The sequence below is a fragment of the Bombina bombina genome, chromosome 2, assembly GCF_027579735.1.
Source record: "Bombina bombina isolate aBomBom1 chromosome 2, aBomBom1.pri, whole genome shotgun sequence".
Lineage (NCBI taxonomy): Eukaryota > Metazoa > Chordata > Amphibia > Anura > Bombinatoridae > Bombina > Bombina bombina.
The window spans coordinates 1,155,572,212-1,155,594,809 of NC_069500.1; the positions used below are offsets into that span (position 1 = coordinate 1,155,572,212).

General features: G+C 41.6%; 1 protein-coding gene across 2 annotated transcripts in view; it reads left to right on the forward strand.

Annotated features, from left to right (window-relative positions):
* GALNT7 (polypeptide N-acetylgalactosaminyltransferase 7) overlaps positions 1 to 22,598 on the forward strand; it is a 493,314-nt gene that overhangs the window by 261,406 nt on the left and 209,310 nt on the right. For both annotated transcript variants that reach the window (XM_053703830.1, XM_053703829.1), the window contains exon 3: positions 22,281 to 22,447. In XM_053703830.1, the coding sequence (XP_053559805.1) occupies positions 22,281 to 22,447 (167 nt within the window). The remainder of the gene's footprint in view (positions 1 to 22,280; positions 22,448 to 22,598) is intronic.

Genomic DNA, 22,598 nt, shown 5'->3' on the forward strand with positions numbered 1-22,598 from the left:
TATCATTAACATATAATTTTCCTTCAAATTGAAAAAAAAGTTAACATAAAATCATTTTTACTTACTTAAAATACATAATATACTATTTTACAGTATAATTTTATTATACATATTGTTTTATATATAATGTATATTATTATATATAATAATGAACCGCACTCACTGCATTTCAAATAGTGACGTTTCTGGGACTTGTTCCCATTTTTTTTTTTTTTGTCTGAGGAAGGGGAGTAAGTCCCCGAAACATCACAAATAAAAAGGATATCTTCACTATTTGAAATCCAGAGAGTGTGGTTCTATTATTATCTGGATGGACTGAGACCATCCAGGCTCCCCGGGCAAAAGTGTGGCAGGGCCCCCCACCTTCTCTTTGCTCCACCTATCTACCTCCTATTGCCACGCCCATCTCCATTGCCCCTCCCACCTCATATACCCCTCCTCTATCATGTTTTTAATTGCCATATAAAAAGACAATTAATTCCCTTAATATTTTTTAATAAGAACTAAATTTTGAAAATTAACAAGTGACACAGACACACTGTCATACCCACGCTGATTCACACACATACACACTGCCATACCCACACTGATTCACACACAGACACACTGCCAAACCCACACTGATTCATACACAGACACACTGCCAAACCCATGCTGATTCACACACAGACACACTGCCATACCCACACTGATTCACACACAGACACACTGCCAACCCCACACTGATTCACACACAAACACACTGCCAAACCCATGCTGATTCACACACAGACACACTGCCATACCCACATTGATTCACACACAGACACACTACCATACCCACATTGATTCACACACAGACACACTGACATACCCACGCTGATTCAGACACACTGCCAAACCCACGCTGATTCAGTCACAGACACACTGCCATACCCACACTGATTCACACACATACACACTGCCATACCCACACTGATTCACACACAGACACACTGCCATACCCACAATGATTAACACACAGACACACTGCCAAACTCACGCTGATTTACACACAGACACACTGCCATACCAACGCTGATTAAAAACAGACACACTGCCAAACCCACGCTGATTTACACACAGACACATTGCCATACCAACGCTGATTAAAGACAGACACACTGCAATACCCACGCTGATTCATACACAGACACACTGCCATACCCACACTGATTAAATACACAGACACACTGCCAAACCCACGCTGATTTACACACAGACACACTGCCATACCAACGCTGATTAAAAACAGACACACTGCCAAACCCACGCTGATTCACACACAGACACACTGCCATACCCACGCTGATTCACACACAGACACACTGCCATACCCACGCTGATTCACACACAGACACACTGCCATACCCACGCTGATTCACACACAGACACACTGCCATACCCACGCTGATTCACACACAAACACACTGCCATACCCACACTGATTCACACACAGATACACACACAGACACACTGCCAAACCCACGCTGATTCACACACAGACACACTGCCAAACCCACGCTGATTCACACACAGACACACTGCCAAACCCACGCTGATTCACACACAGACACACTGCCATACCCACGCTGATTCACACACAGACACACTGCCATACCCACGCTGATTCACACACAGACACACTGCCATACCCACGCTGATTCACACTGATTCACACACAGACACACTGCCATACCCACGCTGATTCACACACAGATACACACACAGACACACTGCCAAACCCACGCTGATTCACACACAGACACACTGCCAAACCCACGCTGATTCACACACAGACACACTGCCAAACCCACGCTGATTCACACACAGACACACTGCCATACCCACACTGATTCATACACAGACACACTGCCATACACACACTGATTCACACACAGAACCTGCAAACCTACACTGATTCACACACAGACACACTGCCAAACCCACGCTGATTCACACACAGACACACTGCCATACCCACGCTGATTCATACACAGACACACTGCCATACACACACTGATTCACACACAGACAACCTGCAAACCTACACTGATTCACACACAGACACACTGCCATACCCACACTGATTCACACACAGACACACTGCCATACACACACAGACACACTGTCATACCCACACTGATTCACACACAGACACACTGCGAAACCCATGCTGATTCACACACAGACACACTGCTATATTCACGCTGATTCACAAACACAGCCTGGTACCAGCAGTAATCGTATGGATACTATTTTCTTAGTGTGCTGAGAAGCAGTTTCAATATGGTTACTCACTAATACAGCAGTATTACAGGCCTGTCAAACATGACTCCTTGTGCATTGGGGTTATGTACTACACTTGATAGCAGTAGTTTTTCCTTAATGCCTCATATTTAATATTTAACAAACATTTATGACAAAAAGCAGTGCCTAGTCCCTTCAAACCCCATATTGTTCTGGGGTAATTACTTAGAATCATTAATGCTTGCATGTATTGCGTTTGTGCCACAGTCTGCCTGATGCAAACAGGAGGAGCCGCTGCCTAAGCCTTCTTCTCCATACTAAGATGTTAATAATATATTTACCTTAATTTAGAGTGCCATTTTATGGTTTCCCTGTAAGATGCTGACAGCCCAGGATAGAGCTGCCATGTTCTACACAATTCAGTTCAGAGTCAGCTAATTGCATTCTCCACCTAGAACTGCTTTATAGGCCCCACTGTACTGTAAAGAGTTAAAGACAGCTTATTAACCTGCTGGGTGCGATACCTGTTTCTGCAAATTATCAGCTGTTGAGTAATTAGGATGACAATTCTAATGTTTGCAGAGATTGACTCCCCTCCCTGCTGTGCAAAAGTCATTCTCCTAAACTTTTATATTTTACAGAAATATTTTTGCATTCTGGTGGCTTTGAGATGTTATCAACTTTAACTTAATATGGATCTGGCCACCTGATCAGTACCAGGGCTCTGCTAGGTGGGATCAGGGCTGACTGTGTATTTCTCATTGGGGGTGGGATGCAAGATTAGTCTGACAGGGAGATTCTAATAACCAGCTTGTCACACACACCCTGTGTAAGGAGAGGCCAATTACAGGCCGGATCTTTTGCTGATGTATGTGTGCCTCTCTATACAGGGTCGGCAGAACGTTCAGCCAGAGGTAAAGTCATAAGACAATATATTTTGTCTCCTGCACTGATTAATTTATGCTGTAGCCAGGTCTGTGTGTCTGTGCAGCCAGCCTGGGCTTTAAACATGTGTCACTCATCTGCCAGACTAGTGGTCTAACTATGAAAGTCAGTTTGAAATAATCCCCAGGCCCAGCAGACTTTTTTTTTTTTTTTTTTTTTTATTGAAATGCTGTAACTTCTGTTTTAATTCTGGAGCATACGTAGAAGCTGTGTAAGAACTGTCTGGTAGTGAAACAGCAGATATATTAAAGGGAGATAAAATGTATTTTTATACACATAGTGTATGTCCGCATGTCACTGTCTGATAAGATTCTCCAAAACAGATTTATATTGCACTGTGTGTCTGCCACAGTCTGGCCTGGAGTGGACTGTCTGACACTTATCTTAGTCGTCTGACTCGTCAGCGTCGTTGAAGTTGTCGCCTACTAGGCCTGCCTGCCTGACTCTGTCCTCCGCTCCTCAGCAGATCGGCTCCTTCACGTGTGGCCACCGTCTGTCTGCTGCAGCTCCCGCCTAAGCCTCTAATGCGCAGTTAAAATTTTGTGAGCACGGCATGTGGAGGCGGAGGTGAGCAGGCTGACAGAGCCAGGGCAGGTGATGTGTCCATTAATATGTGGACCGGATTCCGGATTGTTTTTGTTACACCAGCCGGTCGGTCCACATATTGCAGGGCAGGCTGCTGCTTACACCTGGCTCCATGCTCCAGTCCAGTGTCTTAGACTAACCGGCTCTGAGTCCTAGTTCTTCCTGGCTTCATCACAGTCACGAGTAATGACTGAGTCACGTCTCCTTCACCACCGCACCGGGGACCCCCCACCCCCCTCCGCAAAAAAAAAAAAAAAAAAAAAATATTCAAGGAAAAAATATATATTTAATAATAAAAAAAATTATAGAAAAACAAATGCAGCATCAGTATGATGCATGGGGCCCCTTTAAGAAGCCGGGCTCTCGGGCCAGGGCTGATTTGCCCGACTTGTCAGTCCGCCCCTGGAACTTGCTGTTATTTTTGTAAAGTGAGAGTGTTGGCCCTACAGGACATTTATTTATTTACTTATTCATTCAATACTGTCTAAAGAGAACATTTACATCAGTGGTCGACAAATCTGTTTAAAATTTAGGAGCAAGGAAGAATATTTAGGAGCCAGACATAATTTTAGGAGAAAGACAGTGGTATTTGTATATAGATCTATGGAAAATAACCTACATTTTTAGGAGCCAGGGGTAAAATTCTAGGAACCAGTGGCTACCTGGCTCCTGCATTTGTAGAGCCCTGATTTATATTTCACCCTCACTGCACATGGTGATGCTGCTTTTAACATGCAACCAGTGACAGAGAATCTTCACACCACACAGTGAAATGTAGTAAAGCGCCTCTTTGCAAGACTGCCTTCTAACAGTCAATAGATCCTTTAGTACATTTCACCTGCACGCCTTAATGCAATGCTGATACCTTTAACATATCACTGTTGGGACAATCCTTTTATCATCAGGCCCAAATCTCTAGTGAATTCCAGTCCTTTTAGCATCTCAAATGCTATGTTAATGCTTCCATCCCGAAGGCAATTGCATTAGTATTTGCTGGTTAATAGTGCACAGAACTACTACAGTATTTTTTTTTTATCTACTAACCCTTCATAACCATACTGAATGCTGGCTTCACAATATTAAGTATGACTACATACATTGTTTCTTTGGTATCAGAATTACTTAATAGCTACTGTTATCTAACCAAGTAAATGTAAACATTCATACTATATGATAACATTAACACCCATGATATGAGTGGAATGCATTATGGACTGACTACTAGCATTAGGATTATATAGTAACCACATTTCTCTTAATAGCGGCTGGGCAATAGCAGTCTAATTAATTAGTTGGAGGCGTTTCCAAATGCCAGGCTTTTCTTCAAGATTGATTTTCAAGAGGAGGCTTTTATGGCTGTTGCAAGAATCAAACATTTGTCGCTATCTGACTCCTGTTCTCATTTTTTTTTCCTTCTACAAGGCATTGGCTGTCAGATTTCTCTGTGAGCACCTAGTTCCCAACTTCGAAACAAAATAAAGAGCAGATGTTTTCTGGGCTTTGTCAGCATGATTACAATAAAGCAGTCTGTTTCTAATTTATTGTTTTTCAGTTTTAGTTTATACTACATGCATTTTTTTATCATGTTTTTTGCTATTTTTAATAGCTTTGATTTTATTTTGTATAATCTTTTTGAAACTTGACTTGTGTTTGCATTATAGTGTTTGATTAAAAAACACAATTTATGCTTACCTGATAAATTTATTTCTCTTGTGGTGTATCCAGTCCACGGATCATCCATTACTTGTGGGATATTCTCATTCCCAACAGGAAGTTGCAAGAGGACACCCACAGCAGAGCTGTTATATAGCTCCTCCCCTAACTGCCATATCCAGTCATTCGACCAAAAACACGCAGAGAAAGGAGAAACCATAGGGTGCAGTGGTGACTGTAGTTTAAATGAAAAAAATTACCTGCCTTAAAATGACAGGGCGGGCCGTGGACTGGATACACCACAAGAGAAATAAATTTATCAGGTAAGCATAAATTGTGTTTTCTCTTGTAAGATGTATCCAGTCCACGGATCATCCATTACTTGTGGGATACCAATACCAAAGCTAAAGTACACGGATGAAGGGAGGGACAAGGCAGGTACTTAAACGGAAGGTACCACTGCCTGTAAAACCTTTCTCCCAAAAATAGCCTCCGAAGAAGCAAAAGTATCAAATTTGTAGAATTTTGAAAAAGTATGAAGCAAAGACCAAGTCGCCACCTTGCAAATCTGTTCAACAGAAGCCTCATTTTAAAGGCCCATGTGGAAGGCACAGCTCTAGTAGAATGAGCTGTAATCCTTTTAGGAGGCTGCTGGCCAGCAGTCTCATAGGCTAAGCAGATTATGCTTCTTAGCCAAAAAGAAAGAGAGGTTGCCGAAGCCTTTTGACCTCTCCTCTGTCCAGAGTAGACAACAAACAAGCAGATGTTTGTCGAAAATCTTTAGTAGCTTGTAAGTAAAACTTTAAAGCACGAACCACGTCCAGATTGTGTAATAGACGTTCCTTCTTTGAAGAAGGATTAGGACACAAGGATGGAACAACAATCTCTTGATATTCTTGTTAGATACCACCTTAGGTAAAAACCCAGGTTTGGTACGTAGGACTACCTTATCCGTATGGAAAATCCAATAAGGAGAATCACATTGTAAGGCAGATAACGCGGAGACTCTGTGAGCCGAGGAAATAGCTACCAAAAAAAGAACTTTCCAAGATAAAAGTTTGATATCTATGGAATGAAGAGGTTCAAACGGAACTCCTTGAAGAACCTTAAGAACCAAATTTCAGCTCCATGGTGGAGCAACAGGTTTAAACACAGGCTTGATTCTAAATAAAGCCTGACAAAATGCCTGAACGTCTGGAACATCTGCCAGACGCTTGTGCAAAGAATAGACAGAGCAGAAATCTGTCCCTTTAAGGAACTAGCTGACAATCCTTTTTCCAAACCTTCTTGGAGAAAGGATAATATCCTGTGAATCCTGACTTTACTCCATGAGTAACCCTTGGATTCACACCGATAAAGATATTTACGCCATATTTTATGGTAAATTTTCCTGGTGACAGGCTTTCGTGCCTGTATTAAGGTATCAATGAGTGACTCGGAGAAGCCACGCTTTGATAAAATCAAGCGTTCAATCTCCAGGCAGTCAGTCTCAGAGAAATTAGATTTGGATGGTTGAAAGGACCCTAAAATAGAAGGTCCTGTCTCAGAGGCAGAGTCCATGGTAGAAAGGATGACATGTCCACCAGATCTGCATACCAGGTCCTGCGTGGCCAAGCAGGCGCTATCAAAGTCACCGATGCTCTCTCCTGCTTGACCTTGGCAATCAGTCGAGGGAGTAGAGGAAACGGTGGAAACACATAAGCCAGGTTGAAGGACCAGGGCGCTGCTAGAGCATCTATTAGCGTTGCCTTGGGATCCCTGGACCTGGATCCGTAACAAGGAAGCTTGGCGTTCTGGCGAGATGCCATGAGATCCAGTTCTGGTTTGCCCCAACGATGAATCAATTGTGCAAACACCTCCGGATGGAGTTCCCACTCTCCCGGATGAAAAGTCTGACGACTTAAAAAATCGGCCTCCCAGTTCTCTACACCAGGGATATGGATAGCTGATAGGTGGCAAGAGTGAGTCTCTGCCCAGTGAATTATCTTTGAGACTTCTAACATCGCTAGGGAACTTCTTGTTCCCCCTTGATGGTTGATGTAAGCCACAGTCGTGATGTTGTCCGACTGAAATCTGATGTACCTCAGAGTTGCTGAGGCCAAGCCTGAAGAGCATTGAATATCGCTCTTCCAGAATATTTATTGGAAGGAGTGTCTCCTCCTGAGTCCACGATCCCTGAGCCTTCAGGGAGTTCCAGACTGCACCCCAACCTAGAAGGCTGTCATCTGTTGTTACAATTGTCCAATCTGGCCTGCGAAAGGTCATACCTTTGGACAGATGGACCCGAGATAGCCACCAGAGAAGAGAATCCCTGGTCTCTTGATCCAGATTTAGTAGAGGGGACAAATCTGTGTAATCCCTGTTCCACTGACTGAGCATGCATAGTTGCAGCGGTCTGAGATGTAGGCGTGCAAACGGCACTATGTCCATTGCTGCTACCATTAAGCCGATTACTTCCATGCACTGAGCCACCGAAGGGCGCGAAATGGAATGAAGAACACGGCAGGAATTTAGAAGCTTTGATAACCTGGACTCCATCAGGTAAATTTTAATTTCTACAGAATCTATCAGAGTCCCTAGGAAGGAAACTCTTGTGAGTGGGGATAGAGAACTCTTTTCCTCGTTCACTTTCCACCCATGCGATCTCAGAAATGCCAGTACTACGTCCGTATGAGACTTGGCAATTTGGCAGTTTGACGCCTGTATCAGGATGTCGTCTAAATAAGGGGCCACTGCTATGCCCCGCGGCCTTAGGACCGCTAGAAGCAACCCTAGAACCTTCGTAAAGATTCTTGGGGCTGTAGCTAATCCAAAGGGAAGAGCTACAAACTTGTAATGCCTGTCTAGAAAGGCAAACCTGAGAAACCGATGATGATCTTTATTATCGGAATGTGAAGATAAGCATCCTTTAAATCCACTGTAGTCATATATTGACCCTCCTGGATCATAGGTAGGATGGTACGAATAGTTTCCATCTTGAATGATGGAACTCTGAGGAATTTGTTTAAGATCTTTAGATCCAAAATTGGTCTGAAGGTTCCCTCTTTTTGGGAACCACAAACAGATTTGAGTAAAAACCGTGTCCCTGTTCCTCCTTTGGAACTGGATGGTTCACTCCCATAACTAGGAGGTCTCGTACACAGTGTAAGAATGCCTCTCTCTTTATCTGGTTTGCAGATAATTGTGAAAGGTGAAATCTCCCTTTTGGGGGGGAAGCTTTGAAGTCCAGAAGATATCCCTGGGATATAATTTCCAACGCCCAGGGATCCTGGACATCTCTTGCCCACGCCTGGGCGAAAAGCAAAAGTCTGCCCCCTACTAGATCCGTTACCGGATAGGGGGCCGTTCCTTCATGCTGCCTTAGAGGCAGCAGCAGGCTTTTTGGCCTGCTTACCTTTGTCCCAGGTCTGGTTTGGTCTCCAGACCGTCTTGGGCTGAGCAAAAGTTCCCTCTTGTTGGCATTAGAGGAAGTTGATGCCGCACTTGCCTTGAAGTTTCGAAAGGCACGAAAATTAGACTGTTTGGACCTGTCCTGAGGAAGGTCATGGCCTTTTCCTCCAGTGATATCAGCAATAATCTCCTTCAAACCAGGCCCAAATAGGGTCTGCCCCTTGAAGGGAATGTTAAGCAGCTTAGATTTTGAAGTCACGTCAGCTGACCATGATTTAAGCCATAGCGCTCTGCGCGCCTGTATAGCAAAACCAGAATTCTTAGCCGTTAGTTTAGTCAAATGAACAATGGCATCAGAAACAAAGGAATTGGCTAGCTTAAGTGCTCTAAGTTTGCCAAGTATGTCATCCAATGGAGTCGCTACCTGTAAAGCCTCTTCCAGAGACTCAAACCAGAACGCCGCAGCAGCAGCAGTGACAGGAACAATGCATGCAAGGGGCTGTAGGATAAAACCTTATTGAATAAACATATTCTTAAGGTAACCTTCTATTTTTTTATCCATTGGATCTAAAAAAGCACAACTGTCCTCGACAGGGATAGTAGTACGCTTTGCTAAAGTAGAAACTGCTCCCTCCACCTTAGGAACTGTCTGTCATAAGTCCCGTGTGGTGGCGTCTATTGGAAACATTTTTCTAAAAATAGGAGGGGAAGAGAACGTCACACCTGGTCTATCCCATTCCTTATTAATAATTTCTGTAAACCTTTTAGGTATTGGAAAAACATCAGTACACACCGGCACTGCATAGTATTTATCCAGTCTACACAATTTCTCTGGCACTGCAATTGTATCACAGTCATTCAGAGCAGCTAAAACCTCCCTGAGAAACACGCGGAGGTGTTTAAGCTTAAATTTAAATGTAGAAATATCAGAATCAGGTTGCATCATCTTTCCTGAGTCAGAAACATCACCCACAGATTGAAGCTCTCCTTCCTCAGCTTCTGCATATTGTGAGGCAGTATCAGACATGGTTCTTAAAGCGTCAGTATGCTCTGCATTTCGTCTAATCCCAGAGCTATCTCGCTTACCTCTAAATTCAGGTAGTCTGGCTAATACCGCTGACAGTGTATTATCCATGACTGCCGCCATGTCTTGTAAAGTAATCGCTATGGCCGCCCTAGATGTACTTGGCGCCATTTGAGCGTGAGTCCCTTGAGCGGGAGTCAAAGGATCTGACACGTGGGGAGAGTTAGTCGGCATAACTTCCCCCTCGTCAGATTCCTCTGGTGATAAAAATTTTTAAAGACAGAATATGATCTTTATTGCTTAAAGTGAAATCAGTACATTTGGTACACATTCTAAGAGGGGGTTCCACCATGGCTTTTAAACATAATGAACAAGGAGTTTCCTCTATGTCAGACATGTTTGTACAGACTAGCAATGAGACTAGCAAGCTTGGAAAACAGTTTAAATCAAGTTAACAAGCAAATATAAAAAAAAACGGTACTGTGCCTTTAAGAGAAACACATTTTGTCAAAATTTGAAAAACAGTGAAAAAAGGCAGTAAATCAAACGAAATTTTTACAGTGTATGTAATAAGTTAACAGAGCATTGCACCCACTTGCAAATGGATGATTAACTCCTTAATTCAAAAACGGATCAAAAAAACGTTTTTTTAACAGACACAACAAACTGCCACAGCCTGCTGTGGTCCTACCTTCCCCAATAAACGACTTTGGAAAGCCTTTGAGCCCTTTAGAGAGGTCCTATAGCATACAGGGGACTCCTGAGGGAAGCTGGATGTCACAGTTTGTAATTTTAACTGCACCAACTGTAACTTTTATACTACAACAGTGGAAAGCCTCAGGAAACTGTTTCTAGGCAAAAATAAAGCCAGCCATGTGGAAAAATCTAGGCCCCAATAAAGTTTTATCACCAAAGCATATATAAAAACGAATAAACATGCCAGCAAACGTTTTATATTGCAATATTATAAGGGTATTACCCCTGAGAGTAAGCATGATACCAGTCGTTATTAAATCACTGTATTCAGGCTTAACTTACATTAATCTGGTATCAGCAGCATTTTCTAGCATTTCCAATTCTAGAAAAAATTGTAACTGCACATACCTCATAGCAGAGTAAACTGCACGCCATTCTCCCGCTGAAGTTACCTCACTCCTCAGACATATGTGAGAACAGCAATGGATCTTAGTTACAACCTGCTAAGATCATAGAAAACTCAGGCAGATTCTTCTTCTATTTCTGCCTGAGATAAAATAGTACAACTCCGGTACCATTTAAAAATAACAAACTTTTGATTGAAGAAAATAAACTAACTATTTTTCACCACTCTCTCCTACCACCTCCATGCGTGTTGAGAGTTGCAAGAGAATGACTGGATATGGCAGTTAAGGGAGGAGCTATATAACAGCTCTGCTGTGGGTGTCCTCTTGCAACTTCCTGTTGGGAATGAGACTATCCCACAAGTAATGGATGATCCGTGGACTGGATACACCTTACAAGAGAAAATTACATCAACACATTCAAAGATTTTTATTATTACAGTTTTTAGTTAAATAAACTAGAATAAACTGATTTAACCGTTACCCACAAATGATCAACAAACATAAAAAAGTGCTGCTCTGATTTTTTTTTTTTAATTCTACTAGCATAAGGATGGGCAAAATTCTCAAACACCTCAAGTGACTTTAATTTCACTAATTCCTATTATATTCTTTCAATTGATTAAATAGTATATAAAGTGCTGAGTGAATGGATAACGTTCTGTAAAAGCTGTGAATTTGCCTGTGGTTACACTGTGTGGGGAAAAGTTGCACTTGTCATATGCTGCTACAGATGGTAATAACACAGTGCGGCATTGCGGTGCAGGACTTGAGTGCTACCATATGAGTAGCGTTCTAAATACTGTGAAGATGAGTGTCATTTAGAACCGACACTCAACTGTTCCCATCGCTCCAGACAGGAGCAGCAATGCTTAGATCATTTGTTCACCAGCTCTATATTTCCTGTGCTTCCATTCCCCAATGCACATACTCTATATGACCAATATGTTGACACCCCTTACTAATTATTGAGTTCCAGTATTTTAGCCACACTCATTGCAGCAGGTGTATACAATCCAATACATAGCAGTGAAATCTCCATAGAGAAACATTAGTTGTACAATAGGTCGTACTGAAGAGCTCAGTCCCTTTAAATGTGGCACTGTTACCTTTGTCACAAGTCAGTTTATGAAATTTCTGTCATAGTTGATCGAAACGGATCCAGTGAAAGTGCTATCATAGTGAAGTGGAAGCATCTTGGAGCAACCACAGACCAACCACAAGGTGGCAGACCACACAAATTCTGTGGTGCCGAATACCTAAAGCACATATAGCATGAAAATTGCCTATCTGTTGCATTAATCACTACAGAGTTCCAAATTGCCTCTGGAAGCCAAACCAGCACAGCAACTGTGCATCAGAGCTTCATAAAATGGATTGAAATGGATTTTCCACAAGCTTCACATCACTATGCGCAACACCAAGCGTTAACAAGAGTGGTTTAAAGTAGGGCTGCACTTAAAGGGACACTCAAGTCAAAATAAACTTTTATGATTCAGAAAGAGAATGCTGTTTTAAGACACTTTTTCCAATTTACACAGTCTTTTTATATGCATACTTTCTGGGGAACAAGATCCTACTGAGCATATACACAAGCTCACAGGGTATACGTATACTAGTCTGTGATTGGCGGCTGATGTCTGTCACATGATACAGGGTGCCAGAAAATGGGAGAAAAAATCAATTTGTTTGAAAAAAAAATCTAACACTTATTTGAAATTCAGAGTAGGTCTCATTGTCATTTTATTATGTACTTGTTAATTATGTAATTCTACTGCATTGAGTGGTCCTTTTAACGATTATTTTCATAATCAATTAGTTGGCTAATTTTTTTTTATTTATCGGATAAAAGAAAGATACGATTTTTTTTTATTAACTAGGTTTCATATCCTTTAAAAAATAAAAATTTTTTTTATTTAACTGCACCACATAAACTAACAGTATACACATTGCTTGAAGAATATCAATTGTCTGATTGTATGTGAACCCACAGCCAGTTACACTAACTGTTTACACCTTAAATTCCTTAGCACTGTAAGTGTAGGCTATCCAGATAGCTAATTACACTGGTTCTCCTTATCTGCGGCCAAAATCCATCTTTCTTGTTTAATAGGGTTATAAAGTGACCATGATCTGGATGATGACATTTTGCAAAGCTGAGACAATATATAGGCAAATGTGGATTTATTCACACTAATATTACAGAGTGTGTCATAGTCACACTCAGTACGCCACCTGTCAGTGAGCCCTCTCATAGTCGCACTCTCTTTGTATCCTGTCAGTGAGCTCTGTCATTGTCACACTTAGTGTGTCCCCTGTCAGTGAGTTCTGTTATAGTCACACTCAGTCTGTCCCCTGTCAGTGAGCTCTGTCATAGCCAAATTGTTTCCATTGTCGGTGAGCTCTTTCCTAGTCACAGTCAGTGGGTCTCTGTCACAATCACTGTGTCCCCTATCAGTGGGTCCCTCTCACTACCTCACTCACACTATGTGTCCCCTGTCATTGGGTCCCTGTCACTCACTCACACTCAGTATGCCCCCTGTCAGTGTAGCCCTGTCACTCCCTCACTCCCACTGTGTGGCTCTCTCAAACAATTCAAAAAAAGCTATCCATGGTCCTAGAGATATTTCACATACCGTATTTAATTAACATTATAAGGTTACCTATGATTATATTTTTGTTCCATTCTTTGCCCTGGCAAACGATAGCAAATAAAATAAACTCTTACAAATAGGAATTGCCTTGTTAAAAGCATCCCATACACACACAACAGAAACTAAATATATGCAAAACTATACAGAAAACAAGTGAACAAACGGCCTCGCAAGTGGATACAGGCCATGTCAGTGTCCCGCTGCAGACATGTGCTTGTGTCCAGCAGGAGGGGCCCTAGCAGCATAAGCCACCGCAACACCATACGGCCATTGCATTCATATCACCCACCGTGACATACAACAGCACTGTGTGCTGTGTATGAAGCTGTACCATGCACAGCGCAGACCAACTAATCGGCCAAAAACTAATCAATAATGAGAATCATTGACAATGATTTTCATTATCGATTATTATTGAATACTCTTGAGTGTGGTGGATCCCAGGAGAATGCTACCTACTGGAATACATAGTGCCTACTGTAAAATTTGGCGGAAGAGGGATAATGGTCTGTGGATGTTTTTTAGGGTTTGGGCTGCTAGACCCCTTACTTCAACTGATGGTCATCTTAATGCTATAAAGACATTTTAGACAATTGGGTGCACATTGTGGCAAAAGTTTACGGAAGGCCGTTTCCTGTTCCAGCATTACTTTGCCCTTTTGCACAAAGCGAGGTCCATGAAGATATTATTTGACAAGTTAGGTGTGGAGGAACTTGAGTGGCCTGCACAGAGCCCTGACCTCAACCTCATTGAATACTTATGGGATGAAACGGAACTCCTATTGTGAGACAGACCTTCTTGCCTGATCTCACTAATGCTCTTTTGGCTGAATGGGCACAAATTCCCACATACACTATAAAATCATGTAGAAAGCCTTCCCATGAGATTAGCAGCAATTATACCCGCAAGTAGGGATGTGCATTCGGATCCTTCATTAGGATCCGAATGCAGAAGAAGGCAGAAGCTCGTGGCATTCAGCTCTTTTTGGAGCCAGTTTATTCTTGTGAAGTGCAACACACTAAGATCTGTGCAAATTCAGATCTTAGTGTGCTGAACTTCCACAATAATAAATCCTGCTCTGAAAAGAGTCGAAGGCCATGAGCCTTCTGCATTTGGATTTAAAAACAATTGTAGCAAATAAAGTGTTCTAATAACATTAAAGGTTGCAGAAAATGTTCTAATTACAAGGTGTTTACTATCCCTTTAAATGCTCAGATTATGCCTTTGAATTTAGTCCTTACACTGAGGCATAATTATTATATGTATTCTGGAATTACCTCCATCCTGCCTTAGGGTTATCTTGTGTAGTATTGTAAAGGAAGGAATCTTTCATGGACTTCTTAGTTGTTGTCCCCAATTTGAAGGGTTTCCATGAAAATGGCATTGTTATGGATTTGTTTTCTGAAAGTTCTGCTCCTTTTTATTTATTTTTTTAGTAAGAAAAAGAGAAAAATCATTACCCGTTTGAACTGTTGGTTGGATAAGAACCATTTTATTTTTTTTTTGCTTTTTTTTTTTTTTGCTTTGAATAACAGACTGTATTTTCAAACTGTTATTCTTTTAAAAAATAAATGTTCCTCTCCTGAATAAATCTACATATGCAGGTGTGTACCTGCTGCTTAAAGGGACATGAAACCCACATTTTTTCTTTCATGATTTAGAAAGAGCATACAATTTTAAACATCTTTCTAATTTACTTCTATTATCTAATTTGTTTTATTCTAGATATGCTCAGTAGCTGGTGATTGGTTGCTGCACATAGAAGCCTTGTGTGATTGGCTCACCATGTGCATAGCTTTTTCTTCAACTAAGGATATCTAAAAAAAATGAAGCAAAATAAATAATAGAAGTAAATTGTGATGTTGTTTAAATTTCTATTCTCTATCTGAATCATGAAAGAAATATTTTGGGTTTAGTGGCCCTTTAAAGGGACATTAAACAATAAATAAATGCTAGATAGAATAATGCAATTTTTTTAAAGTTTCATTAGTTGTTTAAATATTTAGAAAAGTGTAACATTTTAGTGTCTATAAGACAATGGGAGCTGCCATGTTGTAATTTAGGTTACCTTCTCTGCTGTTGCCAATTACGGACATTTTATTTTTATATATATATATATATATATATATATATACACACACACACACATATAGACAAAAAACTTTAGCCAGTTAGATAAGTTCTGTGTTCTTAGGAAGCAATTCCTTTATAAAGATTCTAACAAATTTCACAATGACTGTAGCTTCATTATGGTTAAGCCATCACCAGGTTTGTGGAACACGTGAGTTACACAAGCCAGCCACTTAGAATTTCATCATAACCAGTATTTGTTAGAAACATTATTGAATTTTTTTTTATTTTATTTTTTTAATTTAGCTTCTTCTTTCTGACTCGTTTTTTTCTTGTTCTCTCTCCACCAACTTTTCTCTGTCCCTTCATTTCTTCAGACAGATATATAGTAAAGAGGGAGAACTCTTTTTACCTTCTCCAATAAGGGACAAAACTACATACTTGCCCTTTGTCTGATAATTACTCTACTCCAAATGTGTAAACATGTTTTCTCTTGTTAAGTGTATCCAGTCCACGGATCATCCATTACTTATGGGATATTAACTCCTCCCCAACAGGAAGTGCAAGAGGATTCACCCAGCAGAGCTGCTATATAGCTCCTCCCCTAACTGCCATTACCAGTCATTCTCTTGCACCCAACGAATAGATAGGATGTGTGAGAGGACTGTGGTGATTATACTTAGTTTCATACCTTCAATCAAAAGTTTGTTATTTTATAATAGCACCGGAGTGTGTTATTCCTTCTCTGGTAGAATTTGAAGAAGAATCTACCTGAGTTTTTCTATGATTTTAGCCGGAGTAGTTAAGATCATATTGCTGTTTCTCGGCCATCTGAGGAGAGGTAAACTTCAGATCAGGGGACAGCGGGCAGATTAATCTGCAAAGAGGTATGTAGCAGCTTATTATTTTCTGACAATGGAATTGATGAGAAAATTCTGCCATACCGATATAATGTAAACTAAGCCTTAAATGCAGTAGCAGCAACTGGTATCAGGCTGCCATGTATGTATATTTTACACTTCAGTATTCTGGGGAATGGCACTTCACTGGAATTATACTGTATGCATAAAACTTTAGCCTAATTTGCAGGGACTAGCAACAGGCTTTTTAATAACACTCAATTTATTAATGTTAAACGTTTTTTGCTGGCATGTAAAATCGTTTAATTTTCTGAGGTACTGGGTGAAAAAATGTTTTGGGCACTATTTTTTTCCACTTGGCAGTCGTTTTATTTAATATATGACAGTTTACTGATCTCTCTCACTGTTATGTGTGAGGGGGAGGGGCCTTTTTTGGTGCTTTTGCTACGCATCAAAAAATTCAGTCAGAAGTTTATTGTCTTCCCTGCATGATCCGGTTCATCTCTACAGAACTCAGGGGTCTTCAAAACTTGTTTTGAGGGAGGTAATCACTCACAGCAGAGCTGTGAGATTGTAGTTGACTGTGATAAAAAAACGTTTATTTCTGTATTTTTTTTTTTTTCTGCTATCAGGGTTAGTTATCCTTTGCTAATGGGAGCAATCCTTTGCTAAAATTGTGTTTTTTACAAATATTTGATGCTATAACTTTTCAGTTTATTAATTTTCAACTGTCATAACTTTTTCTGTGCTTCTTATAGGCACAGTACGTTTTCATATTATAGTAAATTACTTGAAAAGTATTTCCAAGTTGCTAGTTTATTTGCTAGTGTGTTAAACATGTCTGATTCAGAGGAAGATATCTGTGCTATATGTGCTAAAGCCAAAGTGGAGCCCAATAGAAATTTATGTACTAACTGTATTGATGCTACTTTAAATAAAAGTCAATCTGTACAAATTGAACATATTTCACCAAACAACGAGGGGAGAGTTATGCCGACTAACTCGCCTCACGTGTCAGTACCTGCATCTCCCGCTCGGGAGGTGCGTGATATTGTAGCGCCGAGTACATCTGGGCGGCCATTACAAATCACATTACAGGATATGGCTACTGTTATGACTGAAGTTTTGGCTAAATTACCAGAACTAAGAGGTAAGCGTGATCACTCTGGGGTGAGAACAGAGTGCGCTGATAATATTAGGGCCATGTCAGACACTGCGTCACAATTTGCAGAACATGAGGACGGAGAGCTTCATTCTGCGGGTGACGGTTCTGATCCAAACAAACTGGATTCAGATATTTCAAATTTTAAATTTAAGCTGGAAAACCTCCGTGTATTACTAGGGGAGGTGTTAGCGGCTCTGAATGATTGTAACACAGTTGCAATACCAGAGAAAATGTGTAGGTTGGATAAATATTTTGCGGTACCGGCGAGTACTGACGTTTTTCCTATACCTAAGAGACTTACTGAAATTGTTACTAAGGAGTGGGATAGACCCGGTGTGCCGTTCTCACCCCCTCCGATATTTAGAAAGATGTTTCCAATAGACGCCACCACACGGGACTTATGGCAAACGGTCCCTAAGGTGGAGGGAGCAGTTTCTACTTTAGCTAAGCGTACCACTATCCCGGTGGAGGATAGCTGTGCCTTTTCAGATCCAATGGATAAAAAGTTAGAGGGTTACTTTAAGAAAATGTTTGTTCAACAAGGTTTTATATTGCAACCTCTTGCATGCATTGCGCCTGTCACGGCTGCAGCAGCATTTTGGTTTGAGTCTCTGGAAGAGACACTTGAATCAGCTCCATTAGATGAGATTACACACAAGCTTAAAGCCCTTAAGTTAGCTAACTCATTTATTTCAGATGCCGTAGTACATTTAACTAAACTTACGGCTAAGAATTCCGGATTCGCCATTCAGGCACGCAGAGCACTGTGGCTAAAATCCTGGTCAGCTGACGTTACTTCTAAATCTAAATTGCTTAATATACCTTTCAAAGGGCAGACCTTATTCGGGCCCGGGTTGAAAGAAATTATCGCTGACATTACAGGAGGTAAAGGCCATGCCCTGCCTCAAGACAGAGCCAAACCTAAGGCTAGACAGTCTAATTTTCGTTCCTTTCGTAATTTCAAAGCAGGAGCAGCATCAACTTCCTCTGCACCAAAACAGGAAGGAGCTGTTGCTCGCTACAGACAAGGCTGGAGACCTAACCAGTCCTGGAACAAGGGCAAGCAGGCCAGGAAACCTGCTGCTGCCCCTAAGACAGCATGAATCGAGGGCCCCCGATCCGGGAACGGATCTAGTGGGGGGCAGACTTTCTCTCTTCGCCCAGGCTTGGGCAAGAGATGTCCAGGATCCCTGGGCGTTAGAGATCATATCTCAGGGATACCTTCTAGACTTCAAATTCTCTCCCCCAAGAGGGAGATTTCATCTGTCAAGGTTGTCAACAAACCAAATAAAGAAAGAGGCGTTTCTACGCTGCGTACAAGATCTTTTATTAATGGGAGTGATCCATCCGGTTCCGCGGTCGGAACAAGGACAAGGGTTTTACTCAAATCTGTTTGTGGTTCCCAAAAAAGAGGGAACTTTCAGGCCAATCTTGGATTTAAAGATCCTAAACAAATTCCTAAGAGTTCCATCGTTCAAAATGGAAACTATTCGGACAATTTTACCCATGATCCAAAAGGGTCAGTACATGACCACAGTGGATTTAAAGGATGCTTACCTTCACATACCGATTCACAAAGATCATTACCGGTATCTAAGGTTTGCCTTTCTAGACAGGCATTACCCGTTTGTAGCTCTTCCATTCGGATTGGCTACGGCTCCGAGAATCTTCACAAAGGTTCTGGGTGCTCTTCTGGCGGTACTAAGACCGCGAGGAATTGCGGTAGCTCCGTACCTAGACGACATTCTGATACAAGCTTCAAGCTTTCAAACTGCCAAGTCTCATACAGAGTTAGTACTGGCATTTCTAAGGTCGCATGGATGGAAGGTGAACGAAAAGAAGAGTTCTCTCTTTCCACTCACAAGAGTTCCCTTCTTGGGGACTCTTATAGATTCTGTAGAAATGAAGATTTACCTGACAGAAGACAGGTTAACAAAGCTTCAAAATGCATGCCGTGTCCTTCATTCCATTCAACACCCGTCAGTAGCTCAATGCATGGCGGTGATCGGCTTAATGGTAGCAGCAATGGACATAGTACCCTTTGCACGTCTACATCTCAGACCGCTGCAATTGTGCATGCTAAGTCAGTGGAATGGGGATTACTCAGACTTGTCCCCTACTCTGAATCTGGATCAAGAGATCAGAAATTCTCTTCTATGGTGGCTTTCTCGGCCACATCTGTCCAGGGGGATGCCATTCAGCAGGCCGGACTGGAACCTACTAGGTTGGGGCGCTGTCTGGAATTCTCTGAAGGCTCAGGGACAATGGAATCAGGAGGAGAGTCTCCTACCAATAAACATTCTGGAATTGAGAGCAGTTCTCAATGCCCTTCTGGCTTGGCCCCAGTTAACAACTCGGGGGTTCATCAGGTTTCAGTCGGAACACATCATGACTGTAGCTTACATCAACCATCAGGGAGGGACAAGAAGCTCCCTAGCAATGATGGAAGTATCAAAGATAATTCGCTGGGCAGAGTCTCACTCTTGCCACCTGTCAGCAATCCACATCCCGGGAGTGGAGAACTGGGAGGCGGATTTCTTAAGTCGTCAGACTTTTCATCCGGGGGAGTGGGAACTTCATCCGGAGGTCTTTGCCCAAATACTTCGACGTTGGGGCAAACCAGAGATAGATCTCATGGCGTCTCGACAGAACGCCAAGCTTCCTCGTTACGGGTCCAGATCCAGGGATCCGGGAGCGGTTCTGATAGATGCTTTGACAGCACCTTGGACCTTCGGGATGGCTTATGTGTTTCCACCCTTCCCGATGCTTCCTCGATTGATTGCCAGAATCAAACAGGAGAGAGCATCAGTGATTCTAATAGCGCCTGCTTGGCCACGCAGGACTTGGTATGCAGATCTAGTGGACATGTCATCCTGTCCACCTTGGTCGCTACCTCTGAAACAGGACCTTCTGATCCAGGGTCCCTTCAAACATCAAAATCTAATTTCTCTGAAGCTGACTGCTTGGAAATTGAACGCTTGATTTTATCAAAACGTGTTTTTTCTGAGTCAGTTATTGATACCTTAATACAGGCTAGGAAGCCTGTTACCAGAAAGATTTACCATAAGATATGGCGCAAATACTTATATTGGTGCGAATCCAAGAGTTACTCATGGAGTAAGGTTAGGATTCCGAGGATATTGTCTTTTCTACAAGAAGGTTTAGAAAAGGGTTTATCCGCTAGTTCCTTAAAGGGACAGATTTCAGCTCTGTCCATTCTTTTACACAAACGTCTGTCAGAAGTTCCGGACGTTCAAGCTTTTTGTCAGGCTTTAGCTAGGATCAAGCCTGTGTTTAAAACTGTTGCTCCACCATGGAGTTTGAACTTAGTTCTTAATGTTTTACAGGGGGTTCCGTTTGAACCCCTTCATTCCATTGATATCAAGTTGTTATCTTGGAAAGTTCTGTTTTTAATGGCGATTTCCTCGGCTCGAAGAGTCTCTGAGTTATCTGCCTTACATTGTGATTCTCCTTATCTGATTTTTCATTCAGACAAGGTAGTTCTGCGTACTAAACCTGGGTTCCTACCTAAGGTGGTCACTAACAGGAATATCAATCAAGAGATTGTGGTTACATCTTTGTGTCCTAATCCTTCTTCGAAAAAGGAACGTCTGCTACACAATCTAGATGTAGTCCGTGCCCTGAAATTTTATCTACAGGCAACTAAGGATTTTCGACAAACGTCTTCCCTGTTTGTCGTTTATTCTGGTCAGAGGAGAGGTCAAAAAGCTTCGGCTACCTCTCTCTCCTTTTGGCTTCGTAGCATAATACGGTTAGCCTATGAGACTGCTGGACAGCAGCCTCCTGAAAGAATTACAGCACATTCTACTAGAGCTGTGGCTTCCACTTGGGCCTTTAAGAATGAGGCTTCTGTTGAACAGATTTGCAAGGCTGCAACTTGGTCTTCTCTTCATACTTTTTCCAAATTTTACAAATTTGACACTTTTGCTTCTTCGGAGGCTGTTTTTGGGAGAAAGGTTCTTCAGGCAGTGGTTCCTTCCGTATAAAGAGCCTGCCTGTCCCTCCCGTCATCCGTGTACTTTAGCTTTGGTATTGGTATCCCATAAGTAATGGATGATCCGTGGACTGGATACACTTAACAAGAGAAAACATAATTTATGCTTACCTGATAAATTTATTTCTCTTGTAGTGTATCCAGTCCACGGCCCGCCCTGTCACTTTAAGGCAGGTAATTTTTCCATTAAACTACAGTCACCACTGTACCCTATGGTTTTCCTTTCTCTGCATGTTTTCGGTCGAATGACTGGTAATGGCAGTTAGGGGAGGAGCTATATAGCAGCTCTGCTGGGTGAATCCTCTTGCACTTCCTGTTGGGGAGGAGTTAATATCCCATAAGTAATGGATGATCCGTGGACTGGATACACTACAAGAGAAATAAATTTATCAGGTAAGCATAAATTATGTTTTTATTTACAATGTGTGTGTATATAAATTAACTACTATATTTGTCATTACAAGATTTAATAAAGCTTGAATTTGATTTGTGAATGCAAATCAAAGTTTTTGTTTTTTTAACTCTTACTAATGAGGCCTTTTTATTCACAGGTGCAAATATTGGCATTATGATGAAAATTTGCTGACTTCCAGTGTAATCATTGTGTTCCATAATGAAGGTTGGTCTACACTCATGAGGACGGTTCACAGTGTCATAAAAAGGACACCTAGAAGATATCTGGCGGAGATCGTCATGATTGATGACTTTAGCAACAAAGGTATTTTCTAAATGTGTTAATTCTCTTAAAAATAACTTTAGGCCTAGATTACAAGTGGAGCGCAATATTGTGCTTTCACAAGCGCGATATTTGTGCTCCACACAGTAATACCAGTGCACGCAAATGTGCGCTGGTATTACAAGTCAGGCGC